The 23,315-nt window shown below is 40.9% G+C and overlaps 1 protein-coding gene across 1 annotated transcript in view; it reads left to right on the forward strand.

Annotated features, from left to right (window-relative positions):
- The first annotated feature begins 1,032 nt into the window (after positions 1–1,032).
- LPL (lipoprotein lipase) overlaps positions 1,033–23,315 on the forward strand; it is a 28,501-nt gene continuing 6,218 nt past the window's right edge. Inside the window, exons 1-8 of the mRNA XM_043988024.1 lie at positions 1,033–1,394; positions 11,116–11,285; positions 15,245–15,424; positions 16,569–16,680; positions 18,110–18,343; positions 20,183–20,425; positions 21,217–21,337; positions 21,898–22,080. Of these exons, the coding sequence (XP_043843959.1) occupies positions 1,301–1,394; positions 11,116–11,285; positions 15,245–15,424; positions 16,569–16,680; positions 18,110–18,343; positions 20,183–20,425; positions 21,217–21,337; positions 21,898–22,080 (1,337 nt within the window). The 5' untranslated portion in view covers positions 1,033–1,300. The remainder of the gene's footprint in view (positions 1,395–11,115; positions 11,286–15,244; positions 15,425–16,568; positions 16,681–18,109; positions 18,344–20,182; positions 20,426–21,216; positions 21,338–21,897; positions 22,081–23,315) is intronic.

A 23,315-nucleotide genomic window follows, 5' to 3' on the forward strand; every position in this document is an offset into this window, starting at 1 on the left:
TTCTCCATTTGAAGAGGAATTGATGCCTTTTTTTTTCTTGTCTAAGTGGATATTATTACCCTCAACATTTTTTAAAACACCCAAATCCTTTAAGATTAAGAAAACAATATATTTGAAATTACCATGAGCTCTTTGGGGAAAGTTTGGCAAAAATATTAAGTCCAAAAGATCATCTTCTAAATTTTAACAGCAAATAATGTAATCTAGTGGAGAAAATACTGGAAAAAGACAAGGAAGCTGGATTCGAATCCTGAATGCTATTTTTTCAGTATGTGACTTGGGACAAATTACTTCTCTCTCTCTCTCTTTTTTCATTTAAAATATTATAGGTTTATTTAAAACTTAATTATCAACTCAAGTATGCAAAAATACAAACTCCAACAAAATGTTTGTTTTACTTTGTAGTTTACAAATATACAAAATAGAAGCGCAAATTACTCACTTCTCATCTCTGTACCTTGGTTTCCTGATTTGTGAAATGAGAAGTTTATACTGAATGATCTCTAAGGTTCTTTCCATCTCCAAATTCTGTGGAATTGGTGTGACATCTACATTCAGCCTTTCGAGAATATAGTCTAATTCTGGGGTACCTTGAGGGGTTCTCTAATGCCTCAGTATTTTAAGAGGACAAAAGAGAAACAGAAATGAGTGTCAGTCTCGTCCAGCAGGAGTTGGATGCTCCCTTCTCATGAACATGCCTAAATGCATCCTGTAAGCCTATTTGCCCCCTTCAGTCACCACAGAATCCCAGAGAATTGGGTGGGGGGCGGGGGAAGGTTGAATGAGTAAGTTGAAAAAGCAGAGAAGTGGCCAAAGATTCCCCTTGCTTAGGACAAAGCCACTGATTTGCAACAACTTAGCAGTATAACCTTCAACAACAACAAAACCCGTTATGAGCCCAATTCGTTATATGTATTTTTATTCCTCTCTTAGTAATTATGTAATGCCTTAGGGAATCGACCACCGGAGGAAAAGCAAGGGGCAAATGCGCACAGAAAACACATTTCGCTTCCTGCCCTTTCCCCCTCTTTTTGCTGGCAGAGTTGATTCGTATTACAGTTTGCTCAAATATTTGGAAGTGAATTTAGGGCCCTCCCCCCAACTTATGATTTTATAGCCAATAGGTGATGAGGTTTATTTGCATATTTCCAGTCACATAAGAAGCCCCGGAGTAGCAATAGTGTCAGACTCCTGATTCGGGAGCCCTTCCCTCACTTTAAAGGGCAACTTTCCTCTGCCCGGCACACAGACTTCCCCAGCCCGCCCCCAGCCCAGCCCGTGCAGTCCAGCGTCAGCAGAGATGGAGGGTAAAGTGCTGCTCCTGGTCGCCCTGGGTTTGTGGTTCCAGAGTCTGGCCACGTCCAGCGGAGGGTTGGCCACTGCCGCCTCAAACAGTAAGTTTCATCTCCAGTCCCGGCCCCTTCCCCGGCAGACCCAACTTTCTTTGCAACTTTGCAGGAGGATGGAAGGGTGAGCCCGATGCACACCGGGGAAACGGTGAAGGCAGGGGGTACCGGGACAGAGCGGGACTTGCTAGGGAAGTGACTGACTGGCAGCCCCTCGGGGACACGGGCGCCTGGAGCCAGGGGTAGGGAGTGCACAGTGTTTTTTTCTCTGGCAGCTGAGAGACTGGAGAGGGTTTGTTCGGATCACAGTCGCTCCGGGTTTGCGTGCGGACGCCGCACCCGGGCTTCTGCAGCTCCTGGTGCTAAGGCTCAGCCGTCTTGGCCGCGTTACACAGCAGCCGCTCGGGAAGAGCACGGGCCAGTGATGGTCTGGGGGAGTGTGAGGGGCGGGACGTGGGAGGGGAAGGGCCCGGGATGGCGGTGACCGGCGGTCACCCGGCAGCCCCGAGAGCGCAAGAATGAGAGGAACGCCCGCCAAGGTGACCCTAGTTGTGGCAGGCGGCGGCTGCTCAGTTCAGCACTGCTCAGCTCAGGCCTCCCGGCGAGAGGGAAGGGCTGTCTTCCCAGAAGAGCCTAGGGGCGGGGAAAAGAATGAGGAGTTTTTGCGTAGCGAATCAGGGAAGGATGCCTGCATTTCTAGGAGAAGCTGGCACTCGCGCGCTCTCCAAACTCCATGTGGACTGGGGGGAAGGGAAGAATATGCAGGAAATCCCTACTCTAGCTTTGGGTGGCAGATAGTGATGGTGCACGGGGAGTTTTCTGTTAGGAGAACTTAACGGCAGGCTAGGAAGAGCACGATCGTAGGGCTGTATTGCCGCAGCAGGTCAAAGATGTCCAGGCGGCCAGACTTTCAAAGCCGAGGTGCCTGCTATTTCTGCGCACGGGGCCACCCCAGTGGGCTCTGGGCCCCCTGCCACGTGGGCTCTTCTAGGCTCTTGGGTCCGCGAGAGTAGTTTCAGACCTTGGGTGTAGACGCGGCTAAATCCAAGCGCTTTTTGCTCTTCCTAGAGAGCGGCAGGATTGCAAATTTTAAACCATCTGGGGCCAGACACTGAGCGTGTCTTTAACTGGCTAGAGGCGGAGAGCGTTTCTTCCAGGTCCAAGGCTTTGCCCACAATAGAGCCACACAGCCTGGGTAACTGAAGCATTATTCTGGAAAAGAAAAATTAAAAAGTTGGGGGTGGGGGAAATCAGGCTGCCCAATCACTTAGCTCTTATACTGTGGAGAGCCTTGTTTTTTCCCCTCTGCGAGTCCACGTGCTGCAATTTAAGAGTTCTGCTATCCAGTTCATCTAGTCTGGGTTTAGAATGTGGTGTGTCTGTCTCTTTGAATGTTTGTGTGTCTCTATTAAAGAGACAGACAGACAACGGCTGAAACGGGCAAAGAGTGTGTTGGAACGTTTGATTTATTTTGAGATTGGGGGAAATAATTCTTGTTAACCAGGTGGGAAGCGATTAGACTTGGGAGAAGGGTTGACACTACCATTTTACAGTTTAAAACTATGGGAGACCTTGTTCAAAAAATAATATAGTGCTTGAAAGATCTCAAGTCTCATGTCTGTGACTTTTTAGCGTCCCGCCTCACGAAAAAACACAAGATACTGGGTGCAAACTGGCTCGAATTCAAATTCTATTTATTTAGAATTTTATTTTCCCAAGTTACCTTTAAAACAAATTTTGACATTAATTTTTTAAAACTTTGTGTTCCAAATTATTTTCCTCCCTCCCCACCCCACCAAAACTCAAGCAACTCAATATAAGTTATACATGAATAGTCATGCAAAACATTTCCACATCTGAATTCGAATTCTTCAACGATAAAATAAAAAAAACCTTAGTAAAAATGTCAAGGTTCCCACCTCCATACATTCGAAAAGTAATTGTGTGTACTATTAACTCATGGTAGTTTTAGCTGTTAACTTTACTGTTAGGTTTAACAGACCATAATGCTTTGGGCGAGTCCTTTCCTGCTCCAGGGGCTCCTCTGTAAAATGAGGGCTTGACTAGGAGGTTGCTAAAGAGCCATTCCAGCTTTCAATGTGTATTCTAATGTTAAGATCATTTAATATATGTAGGTGTTTGTTTTGTGGATCCAAATTCCTTCAGGCTAGAGAAAGGCAGCTTGAGCTTTTCCAGGGGAGCCTCCCCCAGACTCCAGGCCCCCACCCCCAGAATAGCTACAGTAGCCTCATCTGCCACACTCCTTGCATAGATCTAATTAAAAGTAGCTTGCGAAAGGGACATAGACACAGTACTTAATAATGGCTTGATCTCCTTGTTTTTGTTCAGTCGTTTCAGTAACGTTGGACTCTTTGTGACCCCCTTTTTATGGGGTTTTCTTGGTAAACATATTGGAGTGATTGGCCATTTGCTTCTCCAGCTCATTTTACAGATGAGGAACTGAGGCAAACAGGGTTAAATGGCTTGCCCAGAGTCACACAGCTAGTAAGTTTCCGAGGCCAGATTTGAACTCATGAAGATGAGTCTTGAATTCAAGCCCAGTGCTCTACCCATTGGGCCACCTAGTTGCCTCGATCTCCTTAGCGGATATGGATTTCAGCATGACCTCGGATTTATAGTCAGAAGATCTAGGTTGTTACATACTTAGGAGAGTAATTTCCTGCAAATATTCACTTACTTACTTTTGATGTGTCCTTGTTACATGGTGTGTGTGTGTGTTGGGGGGGCGACTTGTAACTTCATTGGTTCAAGAAACTCTCAATATGGAAACTCCCTCAATCAAGGTAGACCCCTACCTTATCTTTAACTTCTTGCCTGGCAACAGAGATCCTTCTTAATGTTCTCTGTGTGTATCATGGACCCCTTTGACAGCCTGGTAAAGACTTCAGCCCCCTTCTTAGAATGTTTGTAAATGCCCCAAATAAAATGTAGATGATTACAAAAGAATATGGTGAAATCGTTATTAATTTTTTTAAAAAAGTGAGTCCCCAGACCCCAAATTAAGAGCTCCTTTCTTAGACGGTTGCCTGGGGCACTGTGATGTTGATGGATTTTATCTTATGTCACAGCTAGTATTTGTCTGAGACAGGTTCTTCACCCAGGTCTCCCTGACTTGTTCTAATGAGACATTTTAACTTGACTGTAAATCTTTGATGGGTTAGGGGTGGGTGCAGTGGATAGAGCACTGGACTTTGAGCAAGGAAGACTCATCTTCCTAACTTTGAATCCAGTCTCAGACACCTACTGGCTGTGTGACCCTGGGCAAGTCAATTAAGACTGCCTCAGTTTCTTCTTCTGTAAAATGAATTAGAGAAGGAAAAGGCAAACCACTCCAGTATCTTTGTCAAGAAAATCCGAAATGAGGTGATAAAGAGTGGGGCCCAACTGAACAACAAAAATCTTTGCCAAAAACTCTAAGTATGAATTTGCTTTTCCCTTTTATGCTTGCCTTTGCACTGTACCTTCCTTTCCAAAGTAGGAGGCATATTTAGAAGGCTTTTGAAGGAAGTGATGGTGTTTCAGTTTATTTCAAGAATGTTCACAGAATTTTAGAGTGGGGAAAGAGAGAGACCTTAGAGAAGTGTTCATTAGTTCACCAGACGAGTCTGGAAGGGACCTCAGAGTTCAACTAGTCTAACCTCTCATTTTACAGATGAAGAAACTGAGGACCAGAGAAGTAGGATGGTTTCCCACATTCACACAGGTAGTAAGTGGCCAAGCTGGAATTCAAACCCCAGTGAGTTTTCCTCTATACAAAGCAATCTGTTCATTTTTACAGATGAGGGACCTGAGGTCAAGAGAAGGAAAATGACTTGCTCAGGGTCACACATTTCCCTAGTTAGTATATCCCCTGCTCCCTAGTCCATGACTCTTTTCTGGAGCATTTCAATGCCCCGGCCAGTGCAAAAACTACATCTTCCAGCATTTTTCTGAACAAATTTGAGTTTGCATGTATTGTCTGTAGCTATTTTAAAGGTATAATCCATGTCTTGCTACAGATGTAACTAATTGGGAATAATTAGCAGGAGTACACAATTTTGCATGCTTAATCTTTCTAGGTATTCTTGGTTATTTTAGTTGTCATATATATGTACATATATATGTATGTATATATATGTATATATGCATAAGTCTCCTGGGACTTGTTGAATGAGCCAATGAGTTCATTTTTATTCATCAGCTATTGCCATTAGGTGATCTTCTATGTGGTAGGCAATAAGGATACAAAGTTGAAAAACACCTACCTCCTCCCCAAAGGAGGTTACAATCTTAGAATAAATTTATGATCCTATGAACACTTCTTAATAATGGTGGTGAAATAAGTGTCTACCACTAGAGAAAATATGAAACCTTAATGTGTGAAAACTTACTCAAGATAACTTTTGCTTTTATATTGCCCTAGCACCTTTCCCAAATTACAGCAGAGTGAACCGGACTTTTGGAAGCAACCTTGAATGACTCTGAGTTTAAGGATTCCAACTGGATAAAAGACATGATCTCAGTTAAGGGACGTTATAGGATCCAATGAGCCCACCCTGGCCCCATTTTACAGAAAAGAAAATGGAGGCCAAGAGAGGTTATATGACTTGCCCAAGATCACACAGGTTTTAAGAAGAATCAAGTTTTGAAACTCATGCCATCTAACTCCAAATCCAACTCCTTTCCCACTTTGCTATGTTGTCTCTTCAAGAAGAGTGAAAGGACTAGTTTCGCTACATTTCAGTGTAATTGCAGAGCCATATATAGATATTCTCACCTCCCCTGGCTTATATATGCTCCCCTCTTTCCCCACAATGACTTTGATTTTATATAGACAAAGTAGGGGCAGTATTTTTCAAACCCAAACTAAACTGCGTTCTGCCTATATATATATATATATATATATATATATATTTGGTGAGGCAATCGGGGTTAAGTGACTTGCCTAGGGTCACACAGCTAGTAAGTGTATAAAGTGTCTGAGTCCAAATTTGAACTCAGGTCCTCCTGAATCCAGGGCCGGTGCTCTACCCACTGCGCCACCTAGCTGCCCCTCTGCCTATATTTTTGACAAAAGCATTTTAGCTTTCTAGATTTTTTCATTTTCATGTTAAATAAAAACTTTAGTCTTTCTGTGGGTTTGCAGACCCAAGAAAATAAATGGATTTGGATTTCCATTATTCTGATGCAGCTCTCCCTTTTTTTACCCCCTCTACCCATGCATGAGTTTTCTTAGTTAGTAGATCATCCGATAATCAATGAAAAGGAGTTTAGAAAATTTTCCAGTCATGAAAATCCACTCTTAATAGATCTATTTAGTTTGCATATGTATCTGTTGGCTTGGATTTTTAAAACAACTTGTTTCCTGCATTTAATCTGGGACACAGATTAAAGCACCAGAATGAGCACCTTCTTTGTCATTAGTTAAATATGGTAGGATTTAAAATCCATTTCTCTTTCTTTCTTTCTTTCTTTCTTTCTTTCTTTCTTTCTTTCTTTCTTTCTTTCTTTCTTTTTCTTGTGGAGCAGTGAGGGTTAAGTGACTTGCCCAGGGTCACACAGCTAGTGTCAAGTGTCTGAGGCCGGATTTGAACTCAGGTCCTCATGAATCCAAGGCTGGTGCTTTATCCACTGCATCACCTAGCTGCCCTAAAATCCATTTCTTAATGTAATCTTTTCCCCTTCCCTCTTCTTCAGTGATGAGAAGTTTAACTTTAGGTAATTTAACTTGTTAAGGATTTAAATGGTGAAGAACCCACTCTTCCTGCTCCTTTCTAATAAATACTTGCTTATTTTTTCGGGAAAAAAAACAACAGTTAATATTAAAACAGACATTTAATTTGGTCTCTTGATGCCTTGAGACAGTGTTGAACTCATGAGGCCAATTCCCTCAAATGCCTATTTGAGCTGATTTCTCTGCCTCCCCCCGCCCCTAGTTATCCCCTCATTTGGAGTTATCCACTCTATTCTTTTGGAAGCTAGCCAAAGCAGTCTGGGTCAATCATTATGAATTTCAGCCACAGCAAATTAAAAAAATATATATTTATCATTTAAATACTTTAGTCCTCTCTAGAGAGGTCATAGTAACCCAAGAAAAAATTGCATTTTAAATGACCTTTGATTCTAAAGGCTATAGATAAATGGCAATTTCAGTGATCTGCATTTCTCTGCTCACTGAAAAGAACCACTAGCCTGTCTAAGCCATCCATAGCTCAGAAGTCTAGCAGTGACTATTTACCTATTCTGTCCCTGTCCCTCCCCTCCCCCAGCTTAGGGGTTTTAACCTTTTTGTGTGGCAGTTCTCTCAGAATAATGCTTTTAAATGCCTAGAATAAAGCACATAGAATTATAAAGGAAACACATTTTTTTGAAATGACTATCAAAATTTTTTTTTTAAAGACAAATGTTTGGATCTCAGTTTAAGAACCCCTGTCCCAGTAGAAAGAATGTTGAACTTGGAGTGGGGGGGGGGGTTGGTTGGGAGTTGGAGTTGGAATTATGACTGGTTCTAATGGCACCTCTGACACTACACATTTCTGACCCTCAGATTCTTCACCTGTAAAAGTAGGGGACTAGACCAAATGACTGCCAACCTTTTCCAGCTCTTATACTAAGATTCTATAATTTAGGGGGTTTTCCACTTTAAATTTCCCTAGTCACTTAGGTTTATACATCAATCCCATTTCTTATCTCTGAATTATTATCTGCCTATAGAGAAGCACTTTAATGTATCTTTTTTTTTTTTTTTTTTTGGAGAAGCACTTTAATCTCACGGATATTCCCAACCATTTAGCTACTTATTTAGGAAACATTGAATATTGTAGGTCTGGAGCAGCCCTAATGTTAGGCACTAAAAGCTAGCTTTCAACCATGCCCAATGACCTCTCTGTCTAGTGGCCCTTTCCTGTAGATGGACTCCTCAGTTTTCTTTGTTAGAAGTTGAATGTTAATTAGTCCAGGCAAATTAGGGATTAGATTATCAGCAAACTTCTTGACTTCAATATTCTGCTCCTCTTTACAAAAGGCAGCTAGGAACCTCATCATTTTATGCAGAAAGGCATCCTTCTTGGTCTGAGACTCAACTGGAAGGAAGCTTAAACATTAATTATTTTATTTATTTTTTTATTTTATTTTTTTTGTGGGGCAATGAGGGTTAAGTGATTTGCCCAGGGTCACACAGCTAGTAACTGTCAAGTGTCTGAGGCTGGCTTTGAACTCAGGTCCTCCTGAATCCAGGGCCAGGTGCTTTATCCACTGCGTCACCTACCTGCCCAAACATTAATTATTTTAAATCCCCCATTTTACAGGTAGGGAGACTAAGTACCAGACAAGTGAAATGACTGGCTCAAGGTCACATAATTGGTTGGTGGTAGAACTAATTCAGCAACTATATAATATATTAGAAACTGTGATACAGGAGAAAACTCCCTGGATTTGGATTAAAAGGGTCTGGGTTCAAGTTCAATTTCTGTCCCTCAATATGAACTTGAGCAAGTCACTTAAAATCTCTGAGTCTCAGTTTCCTCATTTGTAAAATGAGGGAGATGGAATGGATAACTTCTAATATCCATTTCAGGTCTACATCTAGAATCTTATGATTAAAATATTCATTTATTAAGCCAGCCAGCATCCCTCCCTCCCTCCCTCCCTCCCTCCCTCCCTCCCTTCCTTCCTTCCTTCCTTCCTTCCTTCCTTCCTTCCTTCCTTCCTTCCTTCCTTCCTTCCTTCCTTCCTTCCTTCCTTCCTTCCTTCCTTCCTTCCTTCCTTCCTTCCTTCTTTCCCTTCTTCCCTCCACTGATACTAAGCAAGAGGAGGTTAATAAGTGTTTATTGAATTTGAATACAGCTATTTCAAGTATGTTGTTTGGGCCCTTTGGAGAATGAAGACTGTGTTAAATACTGGTTCTTCACCATGGTTTAGAACAAACACCTCTTTAGAGTCCAGATCTTGCCACATGGGTATCTCTTTGCCAATGATGGTTTTTTCACCCTGAATGCTGAATGCTGCCTTTGGTTTTCAAGTGGAAACTTGGTACTGATCATGAATCACTTAGAATATTAGACTTGGGAAATAGATTTATTACAACTGAGAACACTGGACATTCCTAAGATAACATTCAGATAAATGTGTTGAGATCCCTTGGTAGTCTTTGGGTTTCTATTATCAGTGCTATTGTTGATCTTGTCAAGGTTTCTCTTTGCAAGTCTAACTGTGTCTTAAATTAACAAGTTTTCTATTGTTCTAGTTAGAAAAATAAATGGGAATTGACATAGTTCTTACTAGAATTCTAAAGCTCCTGCTAAATTCAAGAATGGTGGTAGCTTTTGATCATATAGCTATTGTTAGCTTCTTGGAATAAATAGAAAGAGATCATTTGCCAACAGATGACGAGTCTATGATTTCTCCTATAGATATGTATAGGTGCTGTTTACCTGACTTTGGGTTATAAACTTCAGGCCAGAGGCCTGACTGATCCTTTTCAGAATATTCACTCTGGTATATTTTTGTGTATGTCCATAGTAGGGAGAGAAAATTCACCTGTTATTTCATCAGTATAGGAAAACGATTCCTTTTGCTGATTTCTGTTGGCAGCTTCTCTAACGCTTAGAGTCTTAGCACAGTGCCTGGAACAAAGTAGGTCCTTAAATGTTTTTTTTGGAGAACTCCTCAGAGGTTAAGTGACTTGTCTAAGGCCACACAGCCAATAAACATCAGAGGAGAGACTTAAGCTGGATCTTCCTGACTCCACATTTCACTATCTATTCACTAAGCCATGTTGTATCTCCTCTATGATTCCAAAGGAAGCTTTCTTGACATTAAATTCAACTGCCTACCCTGTCAGAAGATTTCTCTAATGTCTCTCATTCCCAGCTGCCTCAGTGTTTTTTTTTATTACTAGTAAGAATCAATAAATAATTTCTCTTGACTTAATTTTGACCTCCTCTAGAAGGTTTCACAGGTAGAAATGCAAAGGGCATTTAGGGGAAAAGGTTATTTTAATAATTATTAATAATTACAAATAATATTTAATATTTAAAGGTATATTAATTTTTGAGATTTTGAGTCAGAGCATTGGAGCATCCTAATCCTAGCTCTACTTTATGAGAGCTGTCAGAGTTTGGGTAACAGTTAAAAGAACTAGTATCAAATGATATTTTAGGGATCACCTAGTCAGGAAACCAAGGTCCATATTGGGCATGGGGCATGGCCAAGGTCACACATGTTAGAACCAGCAGATGTGGGTTTTGAACCCATAGTCTTTGTGTTGAACTTTAGATCTGAGATTTATCTGTAGATCTCAGAGCCTCAGAAATAGGGTGGAGTGTCCTACTAAAGTTGTTCCAGTAAAGCTCATCTATGGCTAGACTTTGTAGGGTCTTGACTATCATTCAAAGAAGTTTAAGTTTTTATCTGGTCAGGAAGGGAATAAGCATTTATATGACACCTACTATTTCCAAGCACCATGCTAAGCACTTTACAAATATCATCTCATTTGTTTCTTATAACCCTGAGGCAGAGAAAAGTTAGTTAACTTGCTTAGGGAGTAAACTAGTAAAGTTCTGAGGCTGGATTTGAACTCTGCTCTTCCTGACTCTACGTTCAATGCTCTATCCATTGCTCCACCAGCTTCCTCCAAGTAGACAGTAGGGAGCCACCTTAACTGTTTTGAGCAGAGGAGCAACACCATTAGTGATCATCTCCTTGTCCTTAGGTTTGTGTCATAGTCCTACCAAACACAATGCTGATCCTTTTTCTTTTCCACTGACAGGAAGAAGAGGAAATGATGATTTTGGAGACATTGAAAGCAAGTTTGCACTGAGGACCCCAGAGGAAATCACCGAAGATAGGTGCCACCTTGTTCCTGGGGACATCAATTCTGTGGCTGACTGTAACTTCAATCATAGCAGCAAAACCTTTGTGGTGATTCATGGTTGGACGGTAAGAGAGCATGCCCAGGGAAGGAGCTGCTATGACCCCAGGGTCAAATGTTGATATTCATGAAATCTGCACATTGGACCTATGCTTGCCCGATCTTCCTACTGCCTTAAAAAAAAAAAAAGCATGCTGTTATGTGAGCATTGTGATATGTACCAAGTGCTAATTGCACTTTCCATAAATTGGCTCCAAAAGGAATAGGCACTTTAATTTGCCAGACACTAATATTTGTTTGTTTGTTTTTCTAATTCAAGGAACCTGGTCATTTCATTGCCCATTTTAAAAAGATTTTATGTGATGATTTTTTTAAAGTTATGAGACAATCCCTCCATAATTTCAAGGGTTATGGTCCTTGAAATTGATACTAAAAGGTTATGAGGAAAACAGAGCCAATGGAATAAAGGAATGTTGGTCCGGTCACATTTTCTTTCACTAGAGGACTTCCAAACCTTGCCTATAAACAGAAATTGAGTATTATTGTATCATTTTTATGTGAACAAGGGAGTACAGTCAACATGGTCCACCAGTATAGCAAGTTTATCATCCTACCACAAAACATCTTGTTAACAAGATAAACTACATTTTTATTATCAAATAATAGCTTGTTAAATATGAGCATGTACCCTGAGACAGTTTTAGATAGAAAATGAATCTCTGATGTTTAGGAATTTATTCCATGGAATTGACAGAAACTGTGTTTTTCGTATTTATCCAAACAAGTAAACACTGGTCTGGGAACCAGGAGCCCCATCCTAGCCACTTACTTGCTGTCCCTTCCTGTTCAGATCATCTTCACCTCTCTATGCTTGGGCTTCCTGATATATAAAACAAAAAATAATATAGGGGTTTTCTGTTGTTCAGTTGTGTCGACTCTTTGTGATCCTATGAACTACTGTTTATGGGGTTTTCTTGGCAAAGATTTGCCACATGGCTCACCATTTCCTTCTCCAGTGAATTCAGGCAAACAGAGGTTGATTCATCCAGTCAATCAGCAAACATTTGCTAAGTGTTTACTATGTGTTAAATTCTAAGGCAGCTAGGTGGCACAGGGGATAGAGTACCGGGCCTAGAGTCAGGAAGACTCATCTTCCTGAGTTCGAATCTGGTCTCAGCCACTTACTAGTGGTCTGACCCTGGGCAACTCACTTAACTCAGTTTCCTCATCTATAAAATAAGTTAGAGAAGGAAATGGAAAACCATTCCAGTATCTTTTGTCAAGAGAACTCCAAATGGGGTCCAGACATGGATGAACAACATCAACAGTGAGCTCCTGCTTGTATGATTATATAAGATTGGGATTGGATTACTTATTAATCCATTGATTTTGTTTTTCAGTTGTCTTCAGTTATGTCCAGCTCTTCATGACCTCTTGGGGGGTTTTCTTTGGCAAAGGTATTGGAGAGGTTTGCCATTTCCTTCTCCAGTTCATTTTACAGATGAGGAAACTGAATTAAATGAGTTGCCTAGGGTCACACCAATAGTAAGTGTCTGAGGCCAGATTTAAACTCAGATCTTCCCGACTTCAGACCCAGCACTCTATCCACTGTGCCACCTGGCTGCCTCGATAAGATGTCTATATCAGACACTTTGGGCGTGGGAGATTTCTGGCGAGTCACTACCTGATCTGAAAGGGCTGATAGTTTCAAGGAAACTGTTGCACCTGGGGTTGAGCGCAGACAGGATTCTTCTTCCAGACCTGACACTTGTACTAAGGGAAACTTCTTTCTGTGCAAAGCAGGGAACCGAAGGGATCTTGCCAGCCCTATCATAGAGAAGCTGAAAGAATGCTTAGTATGTCACACGCACATAACCAAGCACAGACAACCCTTTAAAAGCAGCTGTATTGGAGTCCTGCCACTTGGCTGCATCCTGCCTGACAAGCACCAAAGTACAGGGACCTCATTGTGAAGGAGGAGGGTCTGATCCCCTTTGGGAGTGATTAACCTTGCATTCTACAAGTATGACATCACCCCCTCCTGAATGGCAGCTGCTGCTAAGGGTACCACTGCCCCATCTGAGAAGAGGACTCCAAGGGCAAGGGAGAAGCAGGCCTATTGAACTAAGTTTAGGTGCTTACTCAGTGGAAGTGCAAAGAAAACTAAGCAGTGCGTTGCTAAGAGAGGCTTCAATAAGACTTCTATTGGTTGCTAAATAACCCCAGGTTATATGACCATTCGAGGTTCTTTGTCTCCTTTGAACCTCAGTTTCCCCATGTGAAAAATGAAGAGGCCTGTATTAGGTGACCTGTAATGTCTCTCTTCCAGTTCTAAATGTATGATATTATGGTGCTAACAGGCCTTGGGTTTGGTATGAGGTGTTGTGTTACCTCCGTTTTACAGAAGAGAAAACCATGATGACCCAGAGAGATGATGGGACTTGCCTCAGGTCACATGGGTCAGTTAGTGGCAGAGATGGTTCTAGAAACCAGAGTTCTTTATTTCTTTAAGAACTGATTATATCACAGGAAAAATGAAAGGCATTTTAGCATGATACAAACCAGTCCCAGAAGGGACCAACTGGTATCAATGGATTCCATTTGTTCTGCAGTTAGAGATCATTATTCTACCTGGTTCCTACACTGATAAACATCTCCTGCTTATGTTTAGAGAGTCATTTTTAAAATGACCTTTAAGGGTGATTTCTGTCTCATTCTTACTAGGAGCTCAGTAATGTAGAATTGAACTGAACTAGGTATATATTAGATTAACCTGCTCTGGGCTGCTGGGAGGTAGCAAAGGGTAGAAGAGTAAAGAATTATTAGATAATCATATTAAAAATTGTAGAATTGGGTAAAACAATCTAATAAAGTATTTCTAATTGACAAGGTTGCTGATTTTATAAAGTGAATTAAACCAATTTCGAGAACAACATAATGCAATCAGAGCTCATTAGTTTGGACTCTGGATGATCATTCTAATTAAGGCTGGGTAAAGATTTACCTTGGGGGGTGGGCAGAGAAGACTCGCTAAACAAACTAAGTGAGCACAATGTGCTTAGCTTGGGCCCACCCCAATGCGCTGCCACATATATTTCTAGTCTTATTTCATATCCTTCCACTTCACAAACCACTAGATTCCAGCCATACTGGACACAGCATCACCTGGCTTTCTGCATTTGCACGATGATGGAATATATTCCTTCCTCATTCCCATGTTTCAGAATGATTTTCTTGCTCCAAGTTATAATGCTTCTGCCATGTCCTCAGAAAATGCCCTGCTTTGCTAACTTCTTCATGTCCCCTCCCTTCTCAATATTCCTCATACTATACTCATTCAGGTAGATGTCATAACCCTCCAGTAAAATATAAGCCCACAAGACAGCTAGCTAGATGGTGCAGTGGAGAGAGTTCTGGGCCTTGAGTCAGGTAGATCTGAGTTCAAATCCAATCTCAGACATTTATTAGCTATGTGACCCCAGGCAAGTCACTTAACCTCAATTTTCCTGAGTTTCTTCAACTGTAAAATGACAATAAAAACAGTATCTACTTTGCATGGTTGTTGTGAGGATAAAAATGAGATAGATCCTATTTGTCAAAAGTGCTTAGCCTGGTGCCTGACACATAGTAGGTGCTGTACAAACCCTCCTTCTTTTCCATCCTCCCTATTGTCTCTTTGGGTTTTTTTGCATTCCCAATGCTCCACACTGGAGGCAGTTAATAAATCTTTGTGGGAGTGAACTGCAGAGCATGATCATATTTGTTTATGATGTGACTGGGCTCTCCTGTTACTGATTCTCTCTTTTCCTTCTTCTACACTACCATGGAGCCATTATCTCATTGATTTCTATTGTCGTTGTTGTTTGTCCTTTTCCAAAGAGGACCAGTGACATCCCAGGGTGATGTCTTCACTTACATGGGAACTGGATTCAAGTGAGGCAGAGATGCACAGAGTCATCAGCCTCATTCTTCCTGAGTCACCCAAGTCCAGTGGCAGGTTAAAAGTGACCTTTGTTTTCCTTTCCAGGTAACAGGAATGTACGAAAGCTGGGTGCCCAAACTTGTTGGGGCTCTGTTCAAGAGGGAACCAGATTCCAATGTCATCGTAGTTGATTGGCTGATGAGGGCCCAGCAGCATTATCCAGTATCTGCCGGCTACACAAAGCTGGTGGGAAAAGATGTCGCCAGATTTATCGACTGGTTGGCGGTAAGCACGTATGAGAGATACGATTCTCTTGGCCGTGGATGCCAGAACTGAACCTTGATCAGTGTTCTTCCTTTTTCACTTCTATCTGGACCCCTCAAGAACAATTTAAAAGTTCAAGTTTTCTGTCATCTTTCAGCCTTGTGAAACTATTTCGTAAAAATGTCGTTTTTGCCCTGCCCTGCCTTGCCCAGTGTGCAGATTTGTTGAGACCAAGTAGGTGGAATGGGCAGCCCCCCTAAACAGATTCATTTCAGGGACAAGGGGAAGAACCTCCCTCCTACTGACTTCAACCCACATCCTATTCATTGACTTGATGCCTAAAATTCCATAGTTAAAATTCAAATTCCCCTGGGGAGGGTGAGAGGGCCATTTTGTTTTCCTTCACGAATTGAACCTAAAGCTGGCCTCTGATAGCCTTTCTCTCCCAATCACCTTGGGCTCAACAACATGTCAACACTCTGGAAAGACCCAGGCTAGGACAGAAACAGTCAGGGTGGATGATTAGAGTCAGGAGAGGCCACTCAGCATGGAGGAAAGGGAAAGGTTGGGGGTCAGAAGACTTGGGTTCTTGGATTCTAGCCCTGCAACTAACTAGCTGTGCCCTTGGGCAAGACATTTTCCCTCCCTAGGCTCAGTTTCCTCCTCTGTAAAAATTTAAAGTTGGACCATTGTTGGAAAGGATGAGTAATTGGTCTAAACATGAGAAGTGAAGAGGGAAAGGGCTTTAGGAGAAAGCAAGTTAAAGAGGAAAAAAAAAAAAGGAAAATCCAAAACAGATATCAGCAAATGCTTCTTGGAATTCAGACAATTTGGAGGGAAAGAATTAAGATTGAAATTAGAGAATAACAATTAAAGTTAAAAAGTAATTTGGGGCAGCTAGGTGGCATAGTGGATAAAGCACGAGCCCTGGATTCAGGAGGACCTGAGTTCAAATCCAGCCTTAGACACTTGACACTAGCTGTGTGACCTTGGGCAAGTCACTTAAACCCCATTGCCCCACCCAAAAAAAAGTACAAAAAAAAGTAATTTGAAGTAATTCTCCGTTTTTTCCTCACTGCCATGACTGTTCACTCTGTATTTCCTTTGGTTTTGTGATTTTACAAAGAGCTCTGGGAATTCATATTTTCCCCTTCTTCTCCTAAAGGAGCAGTTCAACTACCCACTGGACAACGTTCATATCTTGGGGTACAGCCTTGGTGCCCATGCCGCTGGCATTGCAGGGAGTCTGACAAATAAGAAGGTTAACAGAATTACTGGTAAGGTGACACCCCTCTGTGATCGAGCCCCAAGTGCAGGGATGGGAGTCATTCTGTAGCAGAATCAGAGCGATGTGGAGGCTGTGATTATGTGTATTTTGGGGGTCAAATGGGGAGGGCATGTTATGGGTTGGATAGAAACACTCTATTACAGCAATGCTATTTTAGATTAACACGGGCTATAGGTTGCCCTACCTTGCTTATCTTCTCTTGTGGACAGCCCTGACATGAACCAAAAAAGCCAGAGAACAAAAACTAACCAAAATGTCAAATGAGAAGTGAAAAGGAAGGTTTTTTAATTGAGAGAGGGAAAGATTGGAAGAGGGAGTGGCATTTTTTATTGGGTTTTAAATTATGGGTAGGACTTTGTCATCCTGCTATCGGGACAAATGATAGATAAATTCCATTTATAAATAGAAGCTGAGTCTGTATTATTCAATTCAGTAAATATTTATTAAGCACTTACAATGGATACTTCACTTGAGTGATACAATATGTACTCAGAAAAAGAAGCATTAGTGACTACAAGGATTAAGAAAATACTTGAACAGAAGATAGGCTAGAGACCTGGAAGGTAAACAGAAGCTTGAAGGAAGCTATAATTTCTAGGAGGTAGAGCGGGGGAGGGAATATGTTCCAGGCATGGGAAGTCAAGGGGGCGGAGAGTGAAAAGAGGAAGGAACCACCTGTGCCAAAGTACAGAGATGGAAGATGAACTGTCAGATTTGGGCCATGGTTAGTGGCAGGGGGCCAAGTGAGAAGAGAATAAGCATTTATTTAGTACCTACTATGTGTTAGGCACTGTACTAAGCAATTTTTACAAATATTATCTCATTTGACCCTCTCAACAACCTTGGGAGGAAGGTACAGTTCATGTCCCCATTTTACAAGTTGAGGAAACTGAGGCAAACAGAACTTAAGTGATTTGCCCAGAGTTACACAGCTAGTAGGTGTCTGAGGCCAGATCTGAACTTAGATCTTCCTGATTCCAGGCCCAATGCTCTATCCACTGTGCAACCAATTGCCTCTGGATGAGAAAACCGAGTCCCAAAAAGATTCACTGACGGGGCAGCTAGATGGCGCAGTGGATAGAGCACCGGCCCTGGAGTCAGGAGTAACTGAGTTCAAATCCGGCCTCAGACACTTAACACTTACTAGCTGTGTGACCCTGGGCAAGTCACTTAACCCCAATTGCCTCACTTAAAAAAAAAAAAAAAGATTCACTGACTTGCCTGAGGCTCCACTGTCAGCCAGGATTCTAGCTCAGGTCCTTTGGTTGTAAAACTAGTGCCCTCTCCTCTGTACCATGCTGCTGTCAATTGAATTTTAATTCTCCGATGTACAGGCGACTTTAATTGCACAATAAAACAATCTTAGGGGGAAAAAAAAGATTCGAGTAGTTGGTGACTCTTGGTTTTATCCCATTTAGGCCTAGATCCTGCTGGACCTAATTTTGAATATGCTGAAGCTACTAGTCGCCTTTCTCCAGATGATGCTGATTTTGTAGATGTACTGCACACCTTCACTCGAGGATCGCCTGGCCGAAGTATCGGGATCCAGAAGCCCGTGGGGCATGTTGACATCTATCCTAATGGAGGCTTCTTTCAACCAGGATGTAATCTTTTTGATGCTATTAACCAAATTGCTACAAAAGGCCTTGGAGGTAAATGTCAACCAGAAGCAGGCTAAGACTATCTTTTATTTTTATTTTTTAAGTTGATGGCAACAAGATATTCCATATCCCCCAGGAAGTGAGTTCCATTGTTATCCAGGTCAAGCCCAGATGGCATGGGATAGTTTCTTGAAGAATGCTCAGTCCTTCCTGTTTCTTGTACCATCTACCAACCTCTATACTTAATGTGGTCAGTTAGGGTCTTCACTGGATTCTGCACAGTGTGGAATTGTAGAATGTTAAGCTAACAGCGATCACAGTGGCAAAGCAAGGAATACAATGCTGGTTTTCCACTCATCCCCCACTTTATTAGTTAAGTCCAATAGCCATTTATTGGCAAAGTTCATAACAATCTCCTTCCTTTCTCTGGTCTCCTACCTCATGGGCTCTCTCCACATGCTGTTTTCCCCTTGAGAAAGTACTGTTGCAACACTTACTGATTATATGCCCTCAGATAGTTCATTTAACTGATCTGGATCTCAATTTACGTACCTATAAAATGAAATTAATAATACCTGAAATCATCTCCCCAGGGATTATTGCTACATAGAAAGGCTGATATTGCCTCTGGAGTGCTCTAGAGCAATTTGTTTCACACAGAAACAAATCCCTGATGGGGGCATGTTGGCATAGAAAACCACAGATTAACATTATCTATGTTGTATTTTTATTTATTTTGTGAGACATCTCCCAGTTATTCTTCTATCTGGTTCTGCTACACTCAGGAGTTTTGACAAAAGAAGGAGGAGGAGTTTGGCACCCCTGCATGGAGTCATATAACTGCACCGTGCTCTATTAATTTTTCTGGAAATATACATGAAGAATTGATGGTGTCTTTAGTATAGGGACCTTCCAGCACAGGGACACTCTACCAGCACAGATTACAGTTCAGTTATTATTAAGTAGATTAAGTCTATTGGTCATTGCTCAATTGCACAGGTTGGAATAGATGGGCTCTGAGGTCCCCTTAGCCTCTGAAATTCAGATTCTGAGTTGATTGTAGTACAGAGGATTGTCGGACCAACCAAAACACAGAGTGGTTAAGTAACTTGCCCCAGAAGACACAGGTTATATAGATAGCTGAACCAGGATTCAAACCCATGGTTACTGACTCCAAGTCTAGCCTCCTTTCTGTTACTGTACCTCAGTCTTTACCCAAGTAGAGGATGATCTGATCCAGTGCTCCACAGCTTGAAAGTTTTCAAGGCAAGATTTGAATTTAGGTCTACCTGATGCCAAGCACAGTACTCTATCCACTGCCACAGTAATGTACTGAAGCAAAAAGAAAGAAGGAAGGAAGGAAGAAGGAAGAGAGGGAAGGAAGGAGAGGGAGGGAGGAAGGAAAGAAAGAAAGAAAGAAAGAAAGAAAGAAAGAAAGAAAGAAAGAAAGAAAGAAAGAAAGAAAGAAAGAAAGAAAGAAAGAAAGAAAGAAAGAAAGAAAGAAAAAGAAAGGAAGGAAGGAAGGAAGGAAGGAAGGAAGGAAGGAAGGAAGAAAGAAAGAAAGAAAGAAAGAAAGAAAGAAAGAAAGAAAGAAAGAAAGAAAGATGATGGTATCCTCCCTATAAAAGAATGATAAACTATATAAAATCTACTTCTGTCCTTGTATTAATGTTACTCTTCCTTCCTAAATTGAAATCTCAGTTGTGTACTCAAAATTGATAGATACAGTCATGTAATTATGGGAGGAATCTTGAGGTCATCTTACCCAGCACCAGACATAAACAAATCTAGACCTTCAAATGGATCACATGATGTGTAAATGTTCTAGAGAGTGAGGTTTTATTTTCAAAGAGTATTTTTATTTCTTTATGATTTCCTCTTCTTTTCAAGATATGGATCAGCTGGTGAAATGCTCTCATGAACGATCCATTCATCTCTTCATTGACTCCCTACTGCATGAAGAAAACCCCAGTAAGGCCTACCGCTGCAGTTCAAAGGAAGCCTTTGATAAGGGGCTCTGCCTGAGCTGTAAGAAGAACCGTTGCAACAACATGGGCTATGAGATCAATAAAGTGAGAGCTAAGAGAAGCAGCAAAATGTACCTGAAGACTCGTTCTCAGATGCCCTACAAAGGTAGGTCAGCCCCTTCCTAGGAAATGATAGCATCAAGTCATTGTAATCTGTTGCCTTCTTACTGTATTATATAGTCATATATATTGTATGTATGTATATATGTGTGTATATATTATATACATACATACATACATACACAGGGTGGGCCAAAAACCACAATTTTTAATAACTTTTTGAAAATTAATTTTTCTTTATTTTTCGCTATTTATGAAATTAGATTTTTCACACATAACGTAAATTCACTTACTATGTATACCGGATATGACACTTTGGTATTCTAAATTTAAAACAAAAAATAAAGGAGTTATTAAATGTTAAAACCCCTTTGTGACTTTTAGCCTACCCTGTATATGCACCCCATCAGTAGGACATATGCCTTGTGTCATCCTTCCATTAGGATATATTTCTTGTTGAAATTTTAGCATTGACCCTTCCTCAGTGGAAACATAAAACCAGTTTGCTGTTACTCATGTGACATTCCTTCCTATACTGGATAGAGACTAGAGAGGATAAATAACTGGCCTAAGGTCACATAGGTAGCAAATGTCCAAGTCAATATTGGAACTCAGGTCATCTCACTCTTTCTGTATACCATGGGTACTGCTTTTTAATATTTTCCTTATCACATCACTGATAATCTAGACAGATGTGAGTTCCACATTATGTGCTAATAAATCTTTCTTGATATCAGTAGTATCTTGGTCTCCCATTGGTCTAATTCCAAGTTGTCCATCTATGGGCTCCTCAAGAAGATTTAATCACTAATTCTTTTCTGTTTTCTTCTTATACAGTCTTCCACTATCAGGTGAAGTTACATTTTCTTGGAACCGAAAGTGTGACTCAGACCAACCAGGTGTTGCTGCTCTCTCTGTATGGCACCATAGCTGAGAGTGAGGAAATCTCTATCACCCTGTAAGTAGCAACCTTTTTTATCTAAACTTGTTTCATATACAAATTAATAATCCCAGAGAGCTCCCTTGTGTAACTCCAGGCCTGAGAAACGAATATATAGTAGTAGACCAGGAAATCCCAATTTCTGGTTCAAGAAACTAGAACACTAGTCTTTGCTCTGTGTTCTATGAAGTTAATTTTTTTCTTGCTTATATAGAGTAATTTTTTCCAATAACTAGGAACTGTTTTCTCTTTGTTACTTTAAATATATTTCTGACCTGTGCACAATAATATAATAATTAATATTTATCACTTTAAAGTTTATAAAATATTTTGTGTATATTATTGCATCTGAGACACAGCAACCTTATAAAATTTTTATTACAAGTACTAGTATCTCCATTTTACTGAGGAGCAAACCCAGGTTTTTGCAGTTAAAGTATAGACATTTATACCTTCAAATATGACATACTCCAAATGTAGTGAGTGTTCCTCATGAGTTTAGTAGGTCAGATGTGCCTCTCTTTGAAGATGGATCCCAAAGCCAGTGTTAACCCAACGTGTGCTGAATTTTTACTCAGGCCTGAAATGTCCACCAACCAGACTTACTCCTTCCTGATTTACACGGAGATAGACATCGGAGAACTGCTGATGGTGAAAGTGCAGTGGAAAAGTGATTCCTTCTTCAGCTGGTCTGACTGGTGGAGCAGCACTGGTTTTGGCATCCAGAAAATCAGAGTCAAAGCAGGAGAAACTCAGAAAAAGTAATTAAGTTTAATCTTGTCTGCCTTTACTTCAGGTTTCCCTTGCCTTTCTTATGAAGGGGAAGGTGTTTAAGGATTATCTACTGCATAATTTGCATTCATTCTAGACAGGCAGTTGATCCTGAAGGTGACATGGGACAGTGACTTTATGGTCAAGAGACCTGCTTATGAATCCTGGCTTTGTCATTCACTAGCTGTGTGACCTTGGGCAAGTCACCTAAACTTTCTGGGCCTCTATTCCTCATCTGCAAAATGAGGGAGTTAGGTGAGGCACCTAAGAATTCTTCTGGCTTGTGTACTCTATAATCTTAAAACCAAGGCATTCAGCATTACTATAAATGGAACTGTTTTCATTAGAAATCCTTCTTAGAACAATTTCTTCAGAAACATGAAGGGGAAAGGGTTGTATTTCCAGATTCCATACCATGAGTTTGATACAGCAAGTCAGTGGGAGAGTTGGACTTAGAAATCCAGAAGTCCTAATTCCCTGCTCAATGCCCCTACTTTTTCTGGCATATGATTCCTTATAGACAGTTTGCCTGGAAAAGATGGAATCCAGATATTTTCCCCTGTGTTAGGAATGGCGACAGTAGGAAGCTAAATCTTTTTCAAGATTTCATCTAATTAGCAAACATTTTCCATAAAAGCTTTTAGAAACTTTAGGGTAGCGTAATTATTTCTAACAATTTTACCCTTTTAAAATTTTTTTACAAGGCAAGTTAAGAGGGGCAGCTAGGTGGCACAGTGGAACAGTTTTTCTTTCAAATGAACTTGTGGTAGGATTTTAATATTTTAATTTTTAAGAAACTAATTCTCACTTGTGATTTCATTAGCTTCTGGTGAAGAAATTCTCTGCCAATATGAATCAGTTTCCATTCTATAACTTGTCATCTTCAAGAATTATATGGGTTGGGGCAGCTAGATGGCACAGTGGATAAAGCACCAGCCCTGGATTCAGGAGGACCTGAGTTCAAATCCGGCCTCAGACACTTAACAGTAGCTGTGTGACCCTGGGCAAGTCACTTAACCCTCATTGTCCTGCAAAAAAAAAAAAAAATATGGGTTACTGAGTCAAATACCTACTATATGCTAGATTTGAGGCACTAGAGATGCAAAGAAAGGCAAAAAAAAAAAAGTCCCTGCTATCAAGGAGCTCACAGTTTAATGGGAGAGACATCATGCAAATGACTATGTACAACAAAAGAATAACACAGGATAGATTGGAGATAATCAAC

The sequence above is a fragment of the Dromiciops gliroides genome, chromosome 2 (assembly GCF_019393635.1).
Source record: "Dromiciops gliroides isolate mDroGli1 chromosome 2, mDroGli1.pri, whole genome shotgun sequence".
Classification (NCBI taxonomy): Eukaryota; Metazoa; Chordata; class Mammalia; order Microbiotheria; family Microbiotheriidae; genus Dromiciops; species Dromiciops gliroides.